This window comes from Pseudoliparis swirei, unplaced genomic scaffold (genome assembly GCF_029220125.1).
Source record: "Pseudoliparis swirei isolate HS2019 ecotype Mariana Trench unplaced genomic scaffold, NWPU_hadal_v1 hadal_62, whole genome shotgun sequence".
Taxonomy (NCBI): domain Eukaryota; kingdom Metazoa; phylum Chordata; class Actinopteri; order Perciformes; family Liparidae; genus Pseudoliparis; species Pseudoliparis swirei.
Genome location: NW_026613298.1, coordinates 1 through 25,252, shown reverse-complemented (window position 1 = coordinate 25,252; position 25,252 = coordinate 1). Strand labels below are relative to the sequence as shown.

General features: G+C 41.8%; 1 protein-coding gene across 1 annotated transcript; it reads left to right on the top strand.

Annotated features, from left to right (window-relative positions):
• Positions 1–6,211: 6,211 nt before the first annotated feature.
• LOC130191427 (A-kinase anchor protein 13-like) lies at positions 6,212–24,959 on the top strand (the record flags this gene model as incomplete). Its single annotated transcript, XM_056411083.1, has 6 exons — positions 6,212–6,276; positions 20,592–20,649; positions 21,458–21,561; positions 22,654–22,837; positions 24,255–24,450; positions 24,900–24,959. Coding segments are annotated over 6 exons (667 nt in total), but the record flags the coding sequence as incomplete, so codon positions are not given.
• Positions 24,960–25,252: the final 293 nt, after the last annotated feature.

The window sequence follows — 25,252 nt, the reverse complement described above, 5'->3', positions numbered from 1 at the left end:
TATTGATAAAAGTTGCATTATTGTATGCTGGTGGTGGAAATGGCAGTATGCTGGTTGGTCACTTCTGTACTACAGCTGCTTAACAACAACAACCGAGCTAGCTGCTAACCGTCACGTATCTAGACGGGACAGGCTCACTTGCTCTTTTTGAACAACAAATGGACACCATTCATTCTATCTTATCAAAACTATCTGGCTTCAGTGGAAATCACAGGTATGGAAATCACAGGAATGGTAATTTACGTTAGTAGACTACAGCTGCAGAGCTGCCAACTTTTCAAAAAACCTTGGAGTGAGATTTTGTCGGGGGTGACCAAAATGTTGCCGCTCACTCAGCCACACACGTTGGTGGCTATAATATCAGGAAATTTGAATAAATGTGGTGTACTCATGTTGTACCCTGCATTCTGGCCTGGCAAAGGTCTTTTACGAGACATCTTTGCTACCTTAAAGAATTAAAATGTTTTTTAATAACTCTACTCTCATTGACAAAAACATGCCTAATTCTATTGCACAAATGTCCTGTCTTTATGTTAAATTCTTGATAATACATCTTACTTGTTCAAAGTGCTGTTTGGAATTTTTTTGAGAGGGTCCTTTTCCTAGGCCTGTAAATAAAGTGATAAATGCTATGTGGGCAGCCTTAACAAACAATGCTATGATGTTTTGAGCATGCAGTATACCAAGAGGTTAACAAGGTGCTCTCCTGCTGCTTGTTATGACAGCTGAGTTTACATCACCACACAAAATCACACGCACAAACACAACGAATTATTTCAAGATTTAAAGTTTAAGAGAGTGAGTACTTAATTGAATCATTAACAGGGCTCTTAAGTTTTGAAGACAGGCAAGAGTGACATATTTATCCAGGATGCTTTATTTTCATTGGTTGCTGGATTAAATCTTACCCAGATAGGTTTTTTTCTGATTGGCTATTGTGTGGCCCATTTCTTTTTTTTGATTGGCTGATAAGTGGCACCTCACAGCAGAGCTCCAGGGGAGCGCTTGATTCCTCCACGGTGAGGGCAGCGCGGCCAGCTCATGTTTGCGTGCTGCGGCACATTAAAACATTAAATAGCCGAGAGTTTTTTCAGCGTGAGAAATACGTGTGGCGGGAGTACGTGACGTAAGAACGAAATGCGTGAGTGTCACGCTTAATGCGTGACACTTGCGAGCCCTGCATTAACACACCGTAGTCTCTGCTCGTTGTCTGTTTGAAAATCTTCTTCTGTTGCTAACTCCGGGACTCTTTGGAGTAAATAGCATGTCTATGCAGCGAATAGGTTTATAGATGCGCTCCTTAGCGCCATCTATCGTCGCGGAGTTTGAAAAGAAACCAACGCGCCTCGGGCCAAAATCAGAATTTCTTTTGCCGTGAGAAATTGGTTGTGTGGCGTGAGAGCGTGTGAAAACATGCAAAAGCGTGTGTCACACGGCGAAACCGTGAGAGTTGGTAGCTCTGCAGCTGATTGTCATATCGGTGGTCATTGACTTTCACACACCACCGCTTGTTTTGACATTAATGATGTAACTAGATATAAAAATAATGAAGTGATCCGTTCTTATCTTCACTTACTAGAGGAGGTCATCTTGAGGTCCAAGTTGGGAGATTTTAACTTTAGCATCACAGCTCCGTGGGATTTAAGTAGTATCTGACATTCAGTGACCCTTTTATTTCACTCTCCATTTTGAACTGTGGTGGATAGTTTTAGAATAGAAGGAAGCCAAGAGACACAGTAGAATAATTACAGTAACAGGGCAGTGACTGACTGTGTGAGAGACGGCTGTTGATCCGGCACCACTGTTTGTATGGTGCACGGTATCCGGGCAACCTGATGATGTCATCAGGACTTAACAGTGGACAGTGAAACTAGAGGTGGGCTGAGAAATTGTGCTGTGCGTGTATGTGTGTGTATGTATGTGTGTGTGTGTGTGTTAAGACTCAGGCTAAGTGTCTGTTTTATCTGAACATACATTTTAAGTTGAACAAAAGGAATATTAAGAGGCTATTTCTTAAAGCCCTTGTGCTTATCTTTGTGTGTATTCTCGTACTTACGACGTAGTGAGGACCACTACTTTAACTTTCATTGTAAGACATTTTTGGGATAGTGAGGGCATTTTATCCCAGGCCTCATTTTGTCAAAGGCAAGGTTAAGACTGGATATTACGGTTCAGTTTAGAATTCGGTTTAGGCATTTAGTTGTCATAGTTAGGGTAAGTGGCTCGAGAATGCATACAGGGCCCTCACAAGGGGAGAAGTATAGGGATATGTGTGTGGGTCAGTTATTGCAGGACCGTGATGCAGAGCCACATCATCATCATCTTGTAATAGTTGTGACTCAGTGGCTGGCTTGCTGTGTGTGTTGTGTTTAGGGCTCCATTGGTTCAGTGCTTGAGTCTCACCGGGCCTGTGTTCATAGCCACTAATAATGGGAACACTAACATCTGTCATGTTTATTGAGCTTGTTGTCCGATCCCTATAAGAGGCCCACTATAATATCAAGCTCGTACTCTGAATGGGAACGGATGCTGTGCAGGTAGAACCTCTGTTTTTTTAGAAGAGGAACCAAGGAAATGCCGAATCCTTGTACTTGCTGAGATCTGGTAAAGATCTCTAAAAAGAATTCAGACAGGCAAACAAAACGAGTAATCATTACATTACATATTACATTACATTTAGCTGCAATTTTTTTCCAAAGCAACTTACAACCATGTTACATTCATACACCGTAGACACAGCTACAGGGAGCAACTCAGGGTTAAGTGTCTTGCTCAAGGACACATCGACTAGAGCGGGGATTGAACCGCCTGATTTATTCCATTGTGTGTGGTTTAGATCATCTGGATGAAAAAACAAACAAACACAGACTTAAACTAGAATGGGCACTCGGTAGAGCGCATACCTTCGCATATCACAAGATTGGGCATTGAATTATGAACATGTTGGCATAGTTGCATGCCAATTGGATAAAAAAATTACCGTGCTATGGTAAAAAGAAGATGTTGACCTTTTCATGACCTTGACCGTTGACCCGATCAATCCCAAAATTGAATCAAATGGTCCCCGGATAATAACCAATCATCCCACCAAATTGCATGCAATTCAAGAAGATGTTGACCTTTACATGACCTTGACCTTTGAACCGATCGATCCCAAAATCTAATCAAATGGTCCCCGGATAATACCCAATCATCTCACCAAATTTCATGCGATTCGGTTTAATACTTTTTGTGTTTTGCGAGTAACACGCATACAAATAAATAAATACACGGCGATCAAAACATAACCTTCCGCATTTTCAATGCGAAGGTAATGATCAAATGAGTGATGGCTAAATTTCATTTAACTGCTTCAGTTGTAGGCTCCTGGTAATGTTCATGGTGAAGATCATCACATCATACAGGAGTAGGGGTGCACCCCCCAGCCCTCCCGATACTTTAGAACACATGTGTCAAACTCGCGGCCCGCGGGCCACATCCGGCCCGCCACGTCATTTTATGTGGCCCGCGACAGAATGAAATAAATATGATACCTTTTCTTAAAAAAGCAGCTGAGTGTGGTCTGTTCACTCTCCTTCATGCTGCGTTCACGCCAGAGGAGAGGTGAACTATTGCGTTGCTTTACTAAATGTACTCGCGTGAGTTCACTCACCGGACTGTTTGTGATCGTTCTCTTCACTCGCGCTAGAAGCGCAGGAGAGGGGGCGTGGCTTATCGTGGCTGATAACAGTTCGTTACCACCGCCCACCACGGAATAAATAAACACGATTTGTATGTGTTGAGGAAGTCCCACACACGTCGGACCATCAAGCCCTCGAGTCTGTGTTCATAATATTAATATTAAATATTATATTATTCATAGCCGCACGCAGCTTTTCCAGGAACTGCGTCTGGATGACGGCCGCTTTATCAACTTTCCTCCGTAGTTTCTGATTCAACGGCATGACGTCACACGGAGCATTTCAACTGTCTTACGTACTTTTTTCGCCCGAGTTTAAAAAATCAGCCCGAATGAGGCGTATTTTTCGTGTTGCGTCGTTCACACGCCCGGCGGAAATGAGGCGTTAATCACATCCAGACACACGTGTGTGTGTGTGTGTGTTTGTTTGTTTGTGTAACCACAATGACTTTGTATTAACAAATATCCCCAGTTCCCCCATTATGAATTCCTCCATCAGGTCTATGTCAGTAGTCACGAAGGTTGAAGTGAGTGCTGCTTCATGTTTTTCAGTATTTATATATAATCAGAAGAAAAGTTAATGTTGAATATGTGTATCTTTTTTTATTACACTTTTTGTTTAGTTCATTTATAGTTTGTGTATAAAAGCTGTTCCTCAAGACTCTGACTTGTAGAGCAGCATTATGTGTCATAGGTTCAGTGAGTGAGCCATAAATTACATCTTTTGAGGCTTTTTAACTTATCACCAGACTTTTTTATTTCATGTTTCAGGGTTTTTCCTGGGTCAAAATGGGTCTTCGGTGCTCCCAAAAAAATTGTTTGCGCGCTGTGCGCGCACCATCTATTCATGCACGTCGGGCTGTTGAGTGAGTGATCAGCAGCTGGTCGCTCGGTCCATTCGCGCACCTCACAGTTGCGTATTGATCAAACAAGAAGACACGCTTATCAACTCCAGTGTTTCCCCTACCATTATAACTAGGGATGGGTATCGTTTTTCCGATAACGGTGCTAAACCGGTACTTTTAAAACGATACCGGTGCCTAAACGGTGCCTGAACCGATACTTTTTTTTTTTAAACGCACAATGAGGACATTAAAAACCTCTTTGGCCATATTCCCTGTAGAAGCCGTTATCATGGAGCACTGACACACAACGGATATCAGACTGTTAACATACACCATATATGTTCTCCACTATATGTGATATGTATTGTCATGTGCAGACGTTATAGGGTTAAACCTGTCACTGTTTTGATGGGCAAAGAGAACAACCAATCAGATGGACTGAAGATGACACGTGACAAATAAAGTTTAGCTTCTGACAGCGAGAGTTACACTGAAACAAAGTGACGCCCCACGGTCTTCATTCCTCCGTCATTATATTCCCGGTAACACCGGGTATACAGCCGGGACCGCTGTACATCAACACAGCTGCTAGCAGACTGTCACGCTCGTAGCTCGTAGCTAGCGCTAGCTACGAGCTAGCTTAAACATGGTTATAATGGCTAATTTATTATTTCTTGGGCTACTTTTATGAATGCAAGACTTGCAATCAACGTTACGGTACTAATCTGAGTTCAGGCTGCTCGTCATCATCGGTCTCCACGTGTTCAGGGGACCGGTGACGGTCTCCCCGTCGGCCCAGCCTGACGCTGGTGTGCTCCACACGGGTTCACGTAGTCACACACGGCGCAGCCTCCGCTGTCAAAGTTAAATATGAGAGGCTCGTAACCTGCTGACAGGGCGGAGTCACCTGAGAAGTTCACAACAATAGTTTTTTTCAATTTCAATCGGCTCAGGCACCGGAAAGAAGCACCGAAATGTGCGTTGCGTTTCGGGCCAGGTAATACCGGTTGTATTTGTATTTATTTTTTTCCATCGCGGACTTTTTTTTGCCTTAGGCGCTCGGGAAAACGGCGTAGGCGCGCGCCCAAATGTTCTCTATGCAGGAAAAACCCTGTGTTTATGCATGAAAGCACTGTTTAGTATTTTTTTAAGTCTGAAGTTACTGAAAAGTTATTTATGTTGTATTACCTTGTGTCCTTAAGATTCACTTGTTGGTTTATAATTGACTGTAAAAGGGAATATTACTAAATAGATTGTTGTGCACACGGTGATATTCTGAACTATCTCAGGTGGAAACTGCACCATCTTTTCATTAAATACATTTGAGTTAAAAATGTTCCTCGATTTAACGATACCCCTACCTAAAGAGGAGAGACTCCTTTAAAAATGAATATCTACCTCATAAATAAGCCCAAAATGAAGTTGTGATATCCGTAGGCCCCGAAATAGGTTACAGTTGCAACAAATGAGCTAAAACAGGCGGCAACTCTGGATGCATGTCACCTTCCAGCATGTTCCAGTCAGGATGGCTGTGTCAGGGAGAAGCTTTCCATTTCACCCCTTAATTATTCTAACCAGGAACATTACTGACTCAGTTTGACTAGATATATTCAAAGAAATGCAATACCCACTGACAAAGAGGCACAACTTTTAACAATTAACTAACAATGGCGTTTCCCGTCCTCAGCAGAAGAAGAAGAAGAGCAGCGCCACCGGACGAGACGGGACTCGGACGGGGCACGCGCTCTGCAGGTGAGTTTACGCTGAACAGATGTTCAAATGTCATAACTTATATGTATGCCTGGTGCTGTGTGGTTTCCATTTCAGCAACCCAAATAGCCGAAAATATTTATTATGCACTGGTAATACATCTTTACAAGGGTTGCCTACTTTTTCAGATGTTGTGCACAAAGCAAGCGGCTCGGTACATAATTTCGCGACCGCAGAGAAAGTCACTTCTGTAGGCGGGACTTCAATGTAGAGCAAGGACAGGACAAGGGAATGTCTGCCACCTGTGGTTCACTGAAATAGGGAGGTGTGTGAACTAATGGCAAACAGCTCAAGGTCATTCGTGTTTTGTTACGATTGGTCATTCAAAACAGAAGTAGTTTTGTAAAGAATGAAAGGAGGAGAAGCGCTGTCCACTTTCTCTCTTAGGCACACCTGACCAGTCACCACCGATTGTTGCATTGTCTTGTTTTGATCATGGGTTTGAAAAAGTTCAGAGTAGTTCGGAGAAAAAAAGAAGCAGAAAAAGGGAGCTTTCTGGCATGATAAGATATCTATCACGGAGCGGACAATGCACGTAGTAACATGCCAAACAAACCAAAACAAACTGGGAATTGGTCCGGAGATAAAAGTTTGCTTCCACCGATAAGTCTCCAGACAAGAGCTGCCGAACCCGCAGCTCCCATGATGCTTCCTTGCAAACTCCTTACTCCGGATAATATGAATGCGAGTTAGCTGCACTCCCGTCCTGCCGATCTCCAGGCCTTGTGGAGGTTAGATTAAACCACACCAAGGTCACCTCTGAAACCATATAAATCGTTTTTCCCCCAATGACGCAGGAGTTGGTCTCAAGGAGCAGCAGGTCACAGGTGTGTGTGTGTGTGTGTGAGAGCCACATGGTGTGAGGTCAGAAACAGGGGGGTGGGAGGAACGAATAGGGAGGGATAAATACACAGGAAAGTGCACTCTGAGATGACAGAAGTATGAGACTAATTTATTCTACATTTGAGTTTTTTTCAATATCTGTGCTACATTACTTAAAGAACACGTAATGACATGTTCACAGTGTTATAGAAATGAAGTCATTGCACCAAAACACACTGCTAACTTGATTGCAGTGGAGGAAAGTAAATTTTTTTTTATTTATTGAATTTGTATTGTTTATTATTAGTAGCTCTGTGTTGTGATTTTATATCTATTAATTTATTTGAAATAAAGTGAACATTAAATATAGCAAACCGTCAATAAAACAAATCTTATTACAAAAATATCAAGCTAGGTCTATGACAAATGATCAAACTGTTAAAAAGCTATATATAACCAAACGGTGGAATGTCCATAAGTAAATATTAATATTGATATTGAACAGTTTAATTGCCATTTGATTAAGTTGTCAGTTTCTACAGTGTTGGTTAAGTGTGTCAGCAGCAGGAAGGACCACGGGTGAAGCAGCCGGTCATTGAAGGAGCATTTCATAAAGCCTGCATGCCGGAGCATAATAGATTTCCTGGGATCCCGTTTTCGTTGTGCCCCTTTGTATTCGTTCTTCCTTGTAGTTTCACCATGGCAGACCTACATCAGTGACAACCCCCGTTGCATCATAACTAAGTTGTTCAGTGAAGTCTGAGTTTTCATAAATTCTCGTGAATTCTCCGTCACATCTTTTCCTATCTTTTCCCATTTCTCATAATGTCTTCCATTGAGGTCAAGGAAAAGTGGTTAGAAAAAGATGTTAGGAGGCAAGTTTTTCACTTATCAACCAGCACAGGACTTGTTGTCCTGTTATGTGTATATATATATGTATATATATTATATATATATATATATATATATATATATATAGTTATATATATATATTGCCTTGATGTATATTCTATTACATTGTTTTAGATATATATTGTTAATACTTACTTCTTATTTATTGTATGGATATTGTATAGTTTATTCTCATTCTTATTCTTTTAGTCTGCGAATTTCACGAACCGATTATACTTGTATAAAAGGGGATGTGACAATAAAAACTTGAAACTTGAAAACTTGATGTGTGGGAGGTAGAGATGTGAGTGTCGTTCCTATGCTGCTTCCTTGTGGTCAGAGCAGGTATAACTACTTCCACATGTCTCTCTCTCTTTCTCTCGCCTCTCTCTTTCTCTCTCTCTCTGCCGTCACAGCTGGATGGTGTACAGCTGTTACCATGGTGACAGCAGTATTTGTGTGCCGCTGATCGGTCACAGATGCAGCTGAACGTTTCCATTTGTTGGTTGTTTAAGACCACTTGCAACACCCACAGCATCATGGAATTATAGTTTCATAACAAAACAAAAATAATTTTTTACAAAGACTACATAATCCCCCGAAATATCTGACACAAATATATGGTGTTATATGGCTCTGATTTATAACAATAATGTAAACAACTGATGGATAAGAGGGTTGAACCTTTTCTTTTTGATCGCACACATGGTTGTGACTGGAGTTTATAATTGAAGCTCATCCATAATTACCAAAAGCGCTGAAAGGCGGCGGAGAGTTTAACGCTCCGTCTCCTCCAGCTGCAGCAGCAGACTCCTCTGAACTTCCTTCTTTCTTTCAGTTCCAGCAGATAAAAAGAGTCTAACTCCCAAAGTGCAGAGGCACTTAGCAAGATAGAGTTCCAGTGTGTGTATGTGTGTGTGCTCGTGTATGTGTGTGTGCTCGTGTGTGTGTGCTCGTGTGGATAGCAGTGGAGAAGCAGCAAATGGATGAGAGGGAGTTTTTTTCATAAAGGGAAGGACAGATGTAATGGTTGTATACGAGAGAGAAAGAAGAAGGGAAAAAAAGGGAGAGAGAGTGGGATGGAGGGAGGGGCCACCGTTTTGAACAGATGTGGGCAGAGAGGGCTCATTTTCCCAAACCAAACTCCAGCGAGAAGGAACACGGCGATACTTGAACATTTACTGGATTACACATCTCAAACTGGGGACATGCAGGACTTTTTTTTAATTAAACTTTTTGTTTTAACGTCACGATAAACGCTTAATGTTTTCATCGGTGCTCAGTCCGGAATCTGCGACGCTCCCGAGTTAAAGGTTGATCCGACCACATCTCTCTCATCTTCTCATTAGTCATACAACAAAACGCTTCATGCACAGTTGCTTTGTGCCATTTCTTTTTTTCTCTCTCATGGTATGAAGAAAATCAGCAGCCTGCACTCTGGAAATAAATTGGATCTTTTTTTTGTCCCTGGGAACTCGACCCTCCACCCTTAGCCGTTCTTAAACATACGCGATTGTTTGGTTCCCTTACTGAATTGAGAGAGAGAGGTAGAGAGAGGTAGAGAGAGAGAGAGTTTGTGATTCATCCTGTGAAATGGTCGCGTGTTAACACGTTGATCCTCGGCTGCAGGCGGCATGTACGAGAGACACAGGAGGAGGTACAGCTTCTGTGCCAAGGGAGAGAGGACTGTGGATGTGGTGCTGATTAAGGTATGAGTGTGTGTGTTTGAGGTATACTTGTATTAATATTTGAGAGTATTTGAATGGTTTTTCATTTATAATATCTAGCTGTTTTTATCCTTTTGGGATTTTATAAAATTCTATTTTTCAACTTTTTTTCTTTTTCCAACAACAAAGACGGCACAAATAAGATAAGATATATACTTTTATTAATCCCGAAGGGGAAATTAGTTATCTGCATTTAACCCATCCTTAGTTATTAAGGAGCAGTGGGCTGCAGTGATGCGCCCGGGAAGCAACTGGAGGTTCAGTGCCTTGCTCAAGGACACTTCGACTTGCAACAACTAATGGGGAGAGCCGGGATCGAACCGACAACCTTGGGGTTGCAGGACGACCCCCTTACCCCACTGAGCTACAGCCGCCCCCAAATAAGAAAATCAATATACACATATGGTTTAAATTAAACAACCAACAAAAATAAATAATATAATTAAATAATATAACAAAACAAATTTAACATTAAAGCTGCAAGCAGCGATGAACGGGTCCTCTTCCTGCTTCGCACGTCGGGGGTGCTGGCCGGACGCCGGCCCCCTCGGCCGAGAGCGCACGCACGGCGTTCGGGCGTTTGACCGTTTGTCACGCGACACTGATTTTACTTTGCTAGTCGGTGGCGCTTTGACTCTGAGTGAAAAAAGGCTTGTTGATATCCTCAGGCCGTGAATTCTACGAAGCATGAGAAGTTTGGAGCAGATTTGAGCGAGTCCAGGGTTGCCAGCAGGGGGCGCTGTGACAATTTGAACATATACATGCATCACGTGTATCCATGTGAAGTCTAGACCTTGTCATGTAAATTACACGCGAATGTGATTCAACGTGTCACTACGAGCTCCACAGGGAAGCATCATCAAGGTCTTAGGTCTATTCTGGTATATTTTGAGAGGGCTCTGAATAATCTGCGAGGAGCAGTGTATACAAGTAAAAAACATGTAACTTCCGAGTGCCACTAGTTGGCGCTACGACCAGAATCAAAAATTAGCATATGGATGTCTTCAGGGTCATTATGTCATGAGGTATGAGAAATATGGAGCAGATTACATAATGTATGGCCGAGTTACAACAATGTCAATTTTCATGGCGAATGGCGTTTCTTTGCCGGTCCGGCAAACGCACAAAGTTTAATATTTCTGAAATCTTTCAAAGATTTTTCAAGACAAAGGTCTCAAGACTATACTGGCTAAGTTTGGAATGAATCGGGCATAAGCTCTAGGAGGAGTTAACAGTTTAACAACTGCCCAAAACATGAAAAAAGGCTTAAAAAAGGCTAAAAATGCCGATATTTAGGAATTTATTGCAGCGCCCCCTAATGTTCAAATATTATGAATAAATTAGGGTACCTTAAGGGATGTCATGTGAACATAGTACAGTAATTTGGTGAGGATTGGCCAATTAATTTGGAAGTTAGCTGTCTTTAAATATCAGGCCACACCCTTTAAATGTTCATTGGTCTATATTCTCTGAACGCAATGAGATATCAACAAGATCTTCAGGAGTTATGATGACATTGAACCAATAATGGATCCCAGAAATTTTCGAATGAATCGGAGAAAGCGTTTTGGAAAGAAGTGAAAAACATATTTTTTTACAAAATTCAAAATGGCGGAAAATCTAGTTAGGCGCATTTGATTTTCACCATAAACTTTTTTGTAGAGCAGGTCCAGGTGCACCTGTATACCAAATTTCAAGTCAATCGGTCATTGTTGCAAAACGTTATTCGCTTTCTACCTCAAGGGGGCGCTAGAGAAAAATGTCAATATTCAAAAATACGAAACCTTGAGAATATCGGGATTTTCGCCAGGCCTGATATGCATCTCAAATTTGACAACTTTTGGAATATGATAAAGGCCTCAAAAGGGCAACATGTTTTTTAGGCTGATTTGCTTTGGCCAATCGGTGGCGCTATGACTAGAATTTTAAATTAGCATATGGATGTCTTCACGGTCACTATGTGATGATACACGAGGAATATGGAGCAGATTGGATAATGTATGGCCGAGTTACATCATCTTACATGTTAATGGCGAATGGCGTTTCTTTGCCGGTCCGGAGAACGCACACACTTTAATATTTTTTAAATCTTTCAAAGATTTTTGAAGACAAAGGTGTCAAGACTATACTGGCCTAGTTTGGAATGAATCGGGTTTAAACTCTAGGAGGAGTTAACTGTTTAACAACCCCCCAAAACGTGAGAAAATAATGCAAAAAAGGCATATATTGAGGGATTGATTGTAGCGCCCCCTAATGTTCAAATATTATGAAAAAATTAGGGTACTTTAAGGGATGTCATGTGAACATAGTTTAATAATTTGGTGAGGATTGGCCAATTAATTTCGAAGTTAGATGTCTTTAAATATCAGGCCACACCCCTCGGATGTTCATTGGTCCATATTCTCTGAACGCAATGAGATATCAACAATCTTTTAAAGATTTTTGATTGCATTGAAACAATAATGAAGCACAACAAGTCGTGTATGAATCGCAACTATCGTTTAGGAGGAGTTGAAAAGAATGTGTTTTTTACATAATTCAAAATGGTGGAAAATCACAGTGGGCGGAGCTTATGGTCATAATGTAATTTTTTTTAGAGCAGGTCTAAGCGGACATGTATGATGAATTACAAAGTAATCGGTCATTGCGGGCAAATACCGGGGCCATTTGAACATGAATACAGTCTAGGGGGCGCTATTGAGCCATATTGGCATTTCAAAGCTTTAAAATCATATCAGGTAACTACATATTTGACTCTAAATGTGTGTGCTAAGTTTAGTTACGTTTCGAGCATTTTTAGTCCCTCCAAAGCCCCTTCGTTGTTTGACGCGAAGAATGGGTTGCCACGGCAACAGTGTTAGACGAAACATAAAATGCTTCGTCTTCTGGCATCATGAAAGTCTAACCTTCATGTGTAACAAATTTGGTGTTGATCTGATTTACCTTCTCAGAGAAGGAAGCCCAAGAAAAAACGATTTTTGTTCCTGTTACCAGTAGGTGGCGCTACCACTAAAATAAAAAATTAGACTGCACATGTCTTCAAGCCTGGAGTGTCATCACACATGGGGAGTTTAGTACGGATCTGATGATGTGGAGTCGAGTTACAACGGTTTATTCGTTCACGGCGAAGGATCAATGTTTGCCGATGGAGAACCTCGCCAGACATAACGTGTCGCTACGAGCTTCACAGAGAAGCATCATCAAGGTCTTTGGTCTATTCTGGTATATTTTGAGAGGGATCTGAATAATCTGCTAGGAGCAGTGTATAAAAGTAAAAAACATGTAACTTCCTAGTGCCACTAGTTGGCGCTAAGACCAGAATCAAAAATTAGCATATGGATGTCTTCAGGGTCACTATGTCATGAGGTATGAGAAATATGGAGCAGATTACATAATGTATGGCCGAGTTACAACAACGTCAATTTTCATGGCGAATGGCGTTTTTTGCCGGTCCGGCAAACGCACATAGTTTAATATTTTTGAAATCTTTCAAAGATTTTTCAAGACAAAGGTCTCAAGACAATACTGCCCAAGTTTGGAATGAATCGGGTTTAAGCACTAGGAGGAGTTAACGGTTTTACAACCCCTAAAAACATGAAAAAAGGCCAAAAAGGCATAATTTGAGGGATTGATTGTAGCGCCCCCTAATGTTCAAATATTATGAAAAAATCTCGGTAGGTTAAGGGTGTCTTTGTGGACATAGGCTACAAATTTGGTGAGGATAGTCCAAGTGATTTGGAAGTTAGGTGTCTTTACATATTAGGCCACACCCCTTGGATGTTCATTGGTCCATATCTTCTGAAAACAATGACATATCAACAATCTTTCAAAGATTTCTGATGGCATCGAACCGATAATGAACCACAGCAAGTTGTGTATGATTTGGACGAAGCGTTTCAGAGGAGTTAAACAAAAAGTGCTTTTAACAAAATTCAAAATGGCGGAAAATCTAAGTAGGCGGAGCTTAGGGGTCTGAGAGGCTTTTTTGTAGAGCAGGTCAATTCTGACCTGTGGACCAAATCTCAAGTCAATCGGTTATCGGGGGAAGAAAACTATTGCTTTTGAAAAAAAGAGTTTGTAGGGGGCGCTATTGAGACATTTTTTTTTACACAACTACGAAAACTCAATAATATGAAAATTTTCACCGGTCTGCTTGTGCATGTGGAATTTCACTCTGCTGGGGCGTACGGTGTGCGGGCAGACGACGTTTGAACACGCCGGAGGAGAATAATAATAATCCTTACAATAACCTTTTCATACAATTTACATACAGGCGTTTAGCATATTGACTCCATGTCCTAGCTGGGCATATCATATATGGTTGTATTTTTCATGTCATTTGCTATTCAGAAATATCAGTAAATAAAAAAAGGGACGTCTTCTTGCTTCGAATTTTGTAATGTTTTCTTCTCTCTATTTTGGGGGGGGATAAACAACAGTTACACTTTTTCATCATGCTTTGGTGTGATGCAAACAGGATGTGCAGCGTTGCCACGGAGATATTGCGGCTCTCTTGTGGCTCCTCCACATGTTCCACATGATATCTATTCATAGTTTGTTTGCATAGAGGCTGCAGGTTCAGTGAGTCTGCACTACAGGTAGTCTGTCTAACAGTGTCCACAGCGCTGTAAAAAAAAGAATACGATTGATGCCGTTAAGATTTAATTGAGACTTTTCTGAAAGATTTAAGACAGTGTTTTATTTATCTCCCAGGGGGAAACGGATTGCTTATGTCATGTTTCTGAACATATAAGCTAGGATCCTGACACATTGTCTTGTTGTGTCTGCAGAAATGGTTTCAATGTCCAATGGTGCTCCTTTACTTGAAAGTTGTATTCATTATGTCATCGTTGAAGGAATTGTTAGATTTGAGACCGCCAGAGAAAGTCAACTGGACAGAGATGATACCCCATACTGTCTTTAAGGAGTGGAGTTCGGTCATCGTGACGTCACTCCGTTGGTTTATGGACTGATGTTCGGAAGTCTTTGGTTCGACAATGTCTGTCACCATCTTGGATTATGACTGGCGGCCATGTTTTTTTTTTTTTTTACCACATTTGGAATGGAGGACTGACATAGAGATGCTGTGTACAACTCTGGTTGTGACCTGTCAATCACAATCAACCCGTCCTAAAGCATACCCTGCTTTATGGTCTATGTGACTCTAAATGGACCATACTTTACTCAATGAACATCATGCTGTATTGAAGAAGACTTGAAACTAGAGATTGAGTCCATAAACTCATGTTTACAATGTTTACTGAGCGAAATGAATCAAGAAAGAATAGAGATAATGCAGCTTTTAAGACATACGCATCGGATTTTCACAATTGCCTCCTGGATGATACACAGACATATATATGGCCATACCAGTGGCAGCAGTGCAGACTTGATGAGCGGCATTCTCGTCCCATGTCTCTCACGTTCTCTCTTCATCTGAGAGATTTCACCAGGCTGTTTATTCCCCCTCTCTTTAACAGCACGGCCCACATGTCATTTGAGGTCCCTGATGTCTGACTGTACGCTTTAGGGTTTCAGACAGCTTCTCATTTTACGTGGCACACTGAGGCACACCTATATACATAATGAGTAAAGTGGGAAAATCTTATGACTTATAATTTTGGCTTTTAATTCTCCCAAATTTAAAAGAAAAAAGAAAAAAAGGAACACACGGGATAGGTTCAGATTTTTTTTCCTCACTTGGCACATTTACTGTATGTTGAGTTATTGCTAAATCACTGTCATCATTCACCCAGTCTATGGTGTGCATGAAGACAGAATCCACAGTCCTCATATCTGTATTAAAAAGTACCTTCTTAAATTCAGCTGAAGTTCATATGAGGTAGTTTGAATTTTACTTTCAAATGCTCGATAGTCTTTATAATTTCTTTTTCTTTAGATCTTAAAAAAAAGAAAAAACTCACATGTATATTTTGTTCAATTATCCTAAAGAAGCTTAGAAAAAACTCATTTGTTGGGGACTATTTTCAGCGGCGGATTAATCCACGTTCATTGCTCCAGTGAGTAACTGAGGCAGCAGGATGAGGTGTGATGGACCGAGTCAGAATAAACTCAAGTGTGCGTTCATGGTTGTGAAAGAAAACGTGTGGCGCTCGACGGCACGGAGAAAGAATGTGGTTCATATCATACAAATAATAATAAATATATTATAAATATACATTTAGGTTAGCTATGTACCTTGCATAATACAATTTCCATAATTTGATGTCAGTCCCTCAGAATAACGGGACGATGCCGTGATTCTCGACGTTTCATAGAAAACGTAGCAACTATGGAGGCAGAGATAAATTATGAAACACGCATACGCAGTCGGCTCTGTTCACCAAGGAGTAACACTCCTAGCCGAAGTCCAGTCCAGGCACATCTTCTCAAGAGTGTTGAAGAGCATCCTGGGAAATGCTGAATGTTTGTAACTAATAATGGAAAAAGTTAATGATTGCGTAACACATCCTGAACACCACTTAAGATCACCGTCCCTGTCTACGTGTTGTTAGTTCTGTTAGGTTCTCCTTCCCCTCGCTGGATTTGAAGCTAAAAGAGCACTGTATTACAGACACCAGCTCTGTGTACGTCACCAATGTGTGTGTGTGTGTGTGTCATCTCAAAGATCCGTAGACAGGAAACACCCTGCTTATTTGAGCCCTCACCACATGCACAAACTCCAGTTTTTAAAGAACCCAATCTGATATGACCCAATGCAATTCTGACTTTATGAGCTTTGTTGCAACTATTGAGTATGCACCATTAACATTTCCGCAGCTTTGTTTAAAACCTGTTTATTTTTTCTTCAAATGCAAAACGTAGTTTAAATTTTTGATTAATTCAGGTACAGAGTTAAAATATTATATGAAGCCGAAAATAAAGCAAAAAAGACTAATCTCTGGTGTCTTTACAATGTGACCAGCTTGGTGTCCAAAGACACTGTGCAGTCTTTTTTATCCGTGATTGTTGATTTATTTAGTATTAGTACAAGCTGTTTGACGAAGGCTTTTCTGCAAAAAAAATGTAGCTTATTACATCACATTTTAGTGCTGCCATCTCTTTTCGTCTTGGTCGACTCCAATTTCTCTACTTAATTATTCTTTCTTTTCATTTTTTTAATGCTGAATGACTTATTTCCAAGAGACTGATGAGCTCATCTCTAGTAAACAAGTGGTGCTTGCATGGGTCTTTGGGGAGAAATTTACAAGGCTGTCATGTCTTCAACAACTAACGTTGAACATGATATTGTCAAAAACAACCCCCCTAAAACCTATTGACAATCTTTTAAGATTTTAAGATCATCTTAAAAATATATGCAGTATTTAATTCGATTCAGTTTATTTTTATATAGCCCAATATTACAAATTATGAGATGTCCCAGGACCTCACATCACATCAGATCAGTGAAAACTCCCAAAAAATAGAAATAGACCTTTCACGGGGGGGGGGGGGAAAGGACGAAACCTTCAGGAGAGCAACAGAGGAGGATCCCTCCAGGATGGACAGAAGCAATGGATGTCATTTGTATAGAAGGAAGCATTACAGAGTTACAGTGCATCCGGAAAGTATTCACAGCGCTTCACTTTTTACACATTTTGTTATGTTACAGCCTTATTCCAAAATGGATTAAATTCATTATTTTCCTCAACATTCTACACACAACAACCCATAATGACAAAGTGAAAACTGTTTTTTGCAAATTTTTGCAAATCTGTTAAAAATAAAGAATGAAAACATAACATGTACATAAGTATTCACAGCCTTTGCCATGACACTCAAAATTTAGCTCAGGTGCATCCTGTTTCCACTGATCATCCTTGAGATGTTTGATTGGAGTCCACCTGTGCTAAATTCAGTTGATTGAGAAAGGCACACACCTGTCTATATAAGGTATCACAGTTGACAGTGCATATCAGAGCATAAACCAAGCCATGAAGTTCAAGGAATTATCTATAGACCTCCGAAACAGAATTGTATCGAGGCACAGATCTGGCGAAGGGTACAGAAAGATTTCTGCAGCATTGAAAGTCCCAATGAGCACAGTGACCTCCATCATCTGGAAATGGAAGAAGTTTGGAACCACCAGGACTGTTCCTAGAGTTGGCCGCCCAGCCAGACTGAGCGATCGGGGGAGAAGGGCCTTAGTCAGGGAGGTGACCAGGAACCCGATGGTCACTCTGACAGAGCTCCAGCGTTGTTCTATGAAGAGAGGAGAACCTTCCAGAAGGACAACCATCTCTGCAGCACTCCACAAATCAGGCCTGTTTGGTAGAGTGGCCAGACGGAAGCCACTCCTCAGTAAAAAGCACATGACAGCCCGCCTAGAGTTTGCAAAAAAGCACCTGAAAGACTCTCAGAGAAACAAAATTCTCTGGTCTGATGAAACAAAGATTGAACTCTTTGGCCTGAATGCCAAGCGTCATGTCTGGAGGAAACCAGGCACTGCTCATCACCTGGCCAATACCATCCCTACAGTGAAGCATGGTGGTGGCACCATCATGCTGTGGGGATGTTTTTCAGCGGGAGGAACTGGGAGACGAGTCAGGATTGAGGGAAAGATGAATGCAGCAATGTACAGAGACAACCTGGATGAAAACATGCTCCAAAGCGCTCTGGACCTCAGACTGGGGCGACGGTTCATCTTCCAACAGGACAACGACCCGAAGCACACAGCCAAGATAACAAAGGAGTGGCTTCGGGACAACTCTGTGAATGTCCTTGAGTGGCCCAGCCAGAGCCCTGACTTGTACCCGATTGAACATCTCTGGAGAGATCTGAAAATGGCTGTGCACTGACGCTCCCCATCCAACCTGATGGAACTTGAGAGGTTCTGCAAAGAAGAATGGGAGAAACTGCCCAGAAATAGGTGTGCCACGCTTGTGGAATCACACCCAAGAAGACTTGAGGCTGTAATTGCTGCCAAAGGTGCTTCAACAAAGTATTGAGCAAAGGCTGTGAATACTTATGTACATGTTATGTTTTCGTTCTTTATTTTTAATAAATGTGCAAAAAACAGTTTTCACTTTGTCATTATGGGTTTTTGTGTGTAGAATGTTGAGGAAAATAATGAATTTAATCCATTTTGGAATAAGGCTGTAACGTAACAAAATGTGGAAAAAATGAAGCGCTGTGAATACTTTCCGGATGCACTGTATATAAACACATTTAATGAGTATGACAGAATGTATGAATAGTTCATAGTAGGCATGGTCCACGATCCAGAAAGGGGGGTAGCGCATCAGAAGGGCCATGACAGGAGGCCGGCTCACCAGGCAGGAGGCATCAGACTCATCCAGGTCCAATGGACCCTAGAGACGTGAAGTCACAAAGACTCCGGGGAGGAAGCAGAGTTAGTAATATGTGATGGAGAGATGTAAATTCATCCATAAGTATGATCTTTAGTTGCATTTCTTGTGTCAGAGAAACATTTCTATGAATGAGGTTTTAATGGAGCCTCCAAGTCTTCAAGCAGCCATCCAGCATGTGCAGCTCAGGCGTTGTTGCCTACGTGTTGGAGAGTCGCTCTTTTGTGCAGATTTCTCTTTTCTGCGGGATTTTGAGCAGAGCTGGCATCTTGGAGACAAAGACAACCGATCCATTGAGACAAGTGGACGGGGCACAAAGGACTTCAGTGATTTAAACAATCGCACCACTAAATGTGAAGAGTCATTCTGATGGCTCAGCCCACAGGGGTTACAGAACAAACTGGTGGGGAAGGGGGACTTTAAAATCCCTTGCTTCAAACACAAATCAGGTTGTTCATGTCCAGCGCATTCTACAGCTTTGGATTTCTTAGTTTGGAGTGTGCCTTCAGAACGAGTGCTACTGAGTTGAGGGCTCGTTGGAACACAATGAACTGCACTCTTTGAAAACCTGATCAAAAGAACTACACAGATGTTTGATAAAGATGTCCCACAAGGATCAGCATCCGTTTCAATGCTGATGAAACCATCTTTTATGTCATCGACCTGAACTGTATTGAACCAAACAGTTTTTATGTAATTAAAACATTGAAATGAGTTAGACTGTTGTGTATTGTACATTAAATACATATGTGCCTCTGGTGGTCAAACCTTTTCTAAGTGACTGAGTGTACCACGACATCTGTGATTAGATCAGGCTGTCCCTCAATGCTACCTACAGTAAGTACGCTGGTAAAAACTCTCTGCTTAACGAAACACTCAACTCAAACTCCACACAAATGCAGGGGTGAAGAGGGTTGAGGATGATGTGGAAGTTAAGTTTTCGTGACACCAGATCACATCAGCTGCTCCCATGGATTGTTGTTTCCCATATGGCCTGTTTGTGAGTCGCTGTCCCGAGTCTTTGTCCCTGTGAAGCAATGCAGAAACACAGAAGTCTCGTGGAGAACCCCTCCTACAGTTTTCTTTCTTTTTTTTCTTTGACATTACACTGAAACTGCCTGTGTCTGGTCGCAGGGGTGGAACAGTCGCTCGCTTGTGACCTGCGAGTCTGCATCAGTGAGCAAGATGCTCGCACAATAGTTCAAACATGTGAGACAAACACAGCGTGTGCGTGTATGTGTGTGTTTGCGTGTGTGTGTCTGCGTGTGTGTGTGTGTGCGCGTGCGTGTGGTGTTTAACAGTCACATGTGAAGCCAGTGGGTGTGACGCCATGATATTTGAATATGTATGTTCGGCACTGAGAAGGCCTAGAAGTTCTGCAGGGAACCAGCAGATGGTTGTCTCGGCTGGTACCACAAGACAAAACCGGGCGACAAAGAACTTAATAAAATATATCAAACAATTACACAAGCTTGATGTTAAATGTATCAGTTCTGTTCATCAGAGAAATGACTTCCTGGTCCTCCTCTATATTCCTTTTCTCTCTTAGATTCAGAGGGAGAGGGATGTTTTCTGTCCTGAAACCAACACGGTGACAACATGTACAGGTAAAGGTCTATGATTATTATCTGTTTTTCTTCTTCTTTTGATTACATTCTGTATCTTCCTATGGTGTTCTGTATGGATTCAAATCAGATTCAGAACATAAAAATGTTGGTTTGAAATACAGCCCTTTCCGACCAGGAACTGAAGCCTTTAATTTGCTCACATCGAAGCCAGCAATTTAAAAATAATTCTGTCATTTTACCTCATATGCATACAACCCCACTTCAAAAATTAAAAACTATATATATATATATATATATTCAAAAACTGACCCTTTCAATTATTTCCAAAATTAGCTGAGCTAACTTTGACTAACGTTCACTTTATTCATGATCTTATCGATTAAATCACAGATTTGTTCATATTGCTTTATAACAACAATGCCCTAAAGGTCAAGTAATAATTATTCATAATTGCTGGTCACTCACTGGCATTTATCCTTTGCAAGGATCACTGTGCATTATAATTAAAATATATTACAGACACAAGCATCAAAGGCAGGTTTTATGTACTGTGTGGTCTAAGACTATGAAACAGCCCTTATATTCAACAGGCCTACTGATTGTCTCACATTTACACACACACACACTCTTTGTGGTTTGAGTGATATGAGGTCAACTTCCTGTCTCGGTGGATTGCAACCAGCACTGCGACAAGCCACTGTTTTTTTAGACACAGCAACAATCTGTTGCGCAACAATATCTTTTACCTCCTTACCTCGATCACTGACCCAGTAAGGTGTTTTTTGTTTTGTTTTTTGATCTCCTCCCACCTCTCCCTTCCTCCTCCTACTTGTCTCTCTCTCTCCAGACGTCCATCCAGACATAGGGGAGTGCGTGTCGGTGTGTTTGTTGCACCGAGACAAAGATGGTGTGAGAGTCCCTGCTGAACCGGATGACGGTGTCTTTAAAAGGGTAAGCAACACATACACCTCCATGTGTTTGCTCCCGGGTAGGAGCGTGCGTTCAAATCTCTGGTGGTACTCTACAAAAACGCCGGAGGTCAGATGTTCTTTTACGTCAGCACAGCAGCTGAAATTCACAACACACAGGTGTGCGTGCCAGGGCTCGAAATAACGCTGCCGCTGCTTTCTACCTTTTGCATTTTTCTAAAAATGAAACGGGGTGGGGGAAAAAAGAACCTCGGGTGAAAGGAGTGTTACACAACAGACGTACAACACTTTCCCCCTCCGCAGCTTGGCAGGAACTGGAGGAAAACCAGTTGGCTGGCCGGTCCACGCAACTGCAGCGGGGACAACATGTGACCTCGTAGTCCTCCCTCAGGATCAAGGATCTATCTGCATTTTAATTTAGCATTTTGACATTGGTGAAAGCTGTGAAACATTTTTGTGAACTTTTATTATTGAGAAGGGGGTCTCCTCCACTCCGGTTCCCTCAGAGTGCAGATCTGTGTGACTCACTTGTTCTGGATGAGGCCTTTTTCCACTGACGTTCCTCCCAATCCTGCAACTCCAGAGACGGCATGCGGCTGCTGTTCTCTCCCCCCCCCCCTCTCTCCATACCCCAGAACCTTGTTTTACAGGATCTTTGGAAATCTGACCCCCCAACAGTCAACTCAAATGCTCTTGGGAGGGATTTGTAGGGACAGAAGTCTACGTATGTGAAGTACTTGAGTCCCAAAATACAACATGTCCTCACAGGGATAGAGGGATCAAAAAGGGAAGATTTGCAACTTCCAAACCGGACTAGTTTAAGATGACGGCTCTTGTGTTTGGTGAAAGGTAGTCCATAGGTTAGAACATATCACCATGTCTATGTGTGTGTAGCTATGTGTGTGTAGCTGAATTGGTTCAGACCTAAATGCGACATTGTCATTGGAAGATGGAAGAAAATTAGAAACGAAAAGCATGAGAGTCTGTGGAGCGTTTATTTTAATTGTTTTATTATTTTAAGGACCTTCTTAAAATCAAAGCGATGGTTCATCTCGAGTGGTTTATCCTAATAAATGTATCCACTTCATCTTTTGTGTCTTCTTTTCCTCTCCAGCCCCAAGTTCCCCCCTGTGTTGGACACAGGGACAAAGGGGTTGGAGTCTCCCGGAATTCAACCGATGATACATCGACTCGGAGAGCCCTCAGTCCTACTGAGGGGGCCTTGCCGGTGGGCACCCCTGACGCTGTGACCCCTCGGAGCTCCAGATTGTCCTGGAAGTCCGAAACGGAGGACCGAGGTAAAGCGTGCCGTTTGGTCTTTTATGTTTCCCAACAGAAGCTGTTATTTGTTTTTCAATATGATTCCAGAAATGTATTTACATTTAACAACAATAAAAAAAGACAGATTGTTTCACGAACCCAGCAGAGCCACCAGTGCATTTGCATTTTCTCCACATTTCCAATTTTGCTTTTGAAATTGATTCCAATTAAATGAGATTAACTCTCATAGTATTAAATACATATTTCTGTGCTTGTTCCATTTTATTTCGGTAGTTTAGTTAATGACTCTTCTACATATTCAATTCAATTCAGTTTATTTGTATAGCCCAATTTCACAAATTACAAATTTGTCTCGGAGTGCTTTACACATAAACATCCCTGTCCCAAAACCTCACATCGGATCAGGAAAAACTCCCAAATAACCCTTCAGGGGGGGAAAAAGGAAAGAAACCTTCAGGAGAGCAACAGAGGAGGATCCCTCTCCAGGATGGACAGGTGCAATCGATGATTAATGTGTACAGAAGGACAGATTTAGAGTTAAAATACATTCAATGAATCTGACAGAGTGTATGAATAGTTCATAGTAGGCATATTCCACGATGGAGACCTCCACGATCCATCAGGCAGATGGAGGTAGAGAGGAGGAGTGGGCGGAGTCTCAACAGTGGGCGGAGTCTCAACAGGACAGTGGCGTAGTCGGTAGCAGGAATTCCACGACCCAGACCTCGATGATCCATCAGGCAGATAGGATCTATGCCGTCTCATAGGGTCATCGTCAAAAGGACTCCGGGGAGAAAGCATATACATATACTTTTCTGTCTCTTATGTCCCGACTATAATAACGAGAAAATATCCGACAAGAAATACCAAATGATTTATCGTAAGCTGTTTATTTAGAATAAATGAACCTAGAATTGTATATCTGAGTAAATAGAATAAAGTGTCTTTAACCCTTGTGTTGCCTTCGGGTCAATTTGACCCGATTCAATATTTAACCCTCCTGTCGCCTTCGGGTCAATTTGACCCGATTCAATGTTTAATGTCGGTGTTCTTTCGGGAGTCAACAAACAAACATAAAGTACCTCACACTTAAACTTGGAAAACAATATTAATTCTAATAATTTTCTGGAGATTTTAATAGCTGGGGTCATATTGACATCAAGGGTAAAATATGTTAGTAAATATAAAGGTGACAGGAGGGTGAAACATTGAATCGGGTCAAATTGACCCGAAGGCAACACAAGGGTTAACTTCACAACACATTAAGTTTCCCTCAAAAAGGGAAAGCGATGTGGAGGCCTGTCTAGTCGAGTGGTTATTGTCCTGACCACGTCACCTCCCTTCTGTCTCTATCAAACAAATCCCCCAAATAACCTCCAAAAAGCAATTGTATTTCATAAGTTAATAGTTTTGTATTTCTGTTACGAATCCCAGGAGGAGGCGGGACAGAAAGAGGAGGAGGAGGAGGAGGAGGAGGAGAAGAAGAAGAAGAAGAGAAAAAAGACCAGCTTCCAGAGAACCCCGTCCCCTCTGCCATCTTGCGAGCCTCCATCTGTTCCTTGTCTCCATTCCGTCGTCACAGCTGGGAACCGGGCCGGGCCGGCGCAGAGACTGACATCGCACAGCGCAGGTAATATGAATCCTGGCAACCAATGTCCCGAAAGCCTTCCTTGGTTCGGATTTTTTAATATAGTCCTAATGGCACTCCATGTCCAAGCATCTCATTGGAGGAGTTAGTCTATTTCGTCCCAGAGAGTGTCCCACCCCAACCAAACTCCCTTGGGGCTGCTGAGCAGCTGCTGCTATCTCACAACATCTGTGTTTATCTCAACTTTCTATCTATATCCTCTCTGTCTGTTCTTTCACCTCCTCCACTGTTGTTGAGACGTATGAGCTGAACTCGGTATCACGTGTCTTCAATTCAAAAGAACACTTCTTTTTTTGCTCTAAAATACTACATTAATGGTAACACAATGGGAGGCCTCTAGGGTGTGTTTATTTATTTTTAAATGTAACACTTTTACATGAATGTAGTTTCACCTGTCTTTCTCTGACGGTCCACCTTGTCCCTTCTTTCAGCTCATTAAAGAGTCCGTCAGGAGAGGTGAAGAGAGCCAAGCCCCTCCTCCACCGGAGAAGGTACACTCTCCTCTGTCACATACATGTCCATACTCTCCTTCCCTCCACTGCTGTACATTGTGTTTTTTAACTCCACTAAAGAAACACTAATATGCCAGTGAGTCACTGTCCCTTCCGTTTCCAGTAACTCAGCACCGGAGTCAAGTTAGTCACTAATGACCAGAGCGCTTCAGACACTCGGTGGAAACTCTGTCTGGAAGACAAGAATGTGGAAATAAAGCTGAGCATTCTTGTCTTTTAAGAGTGGAGCACGGCGACACATCTTTCCAGCCTCAGACTCCTCACATGAAAGT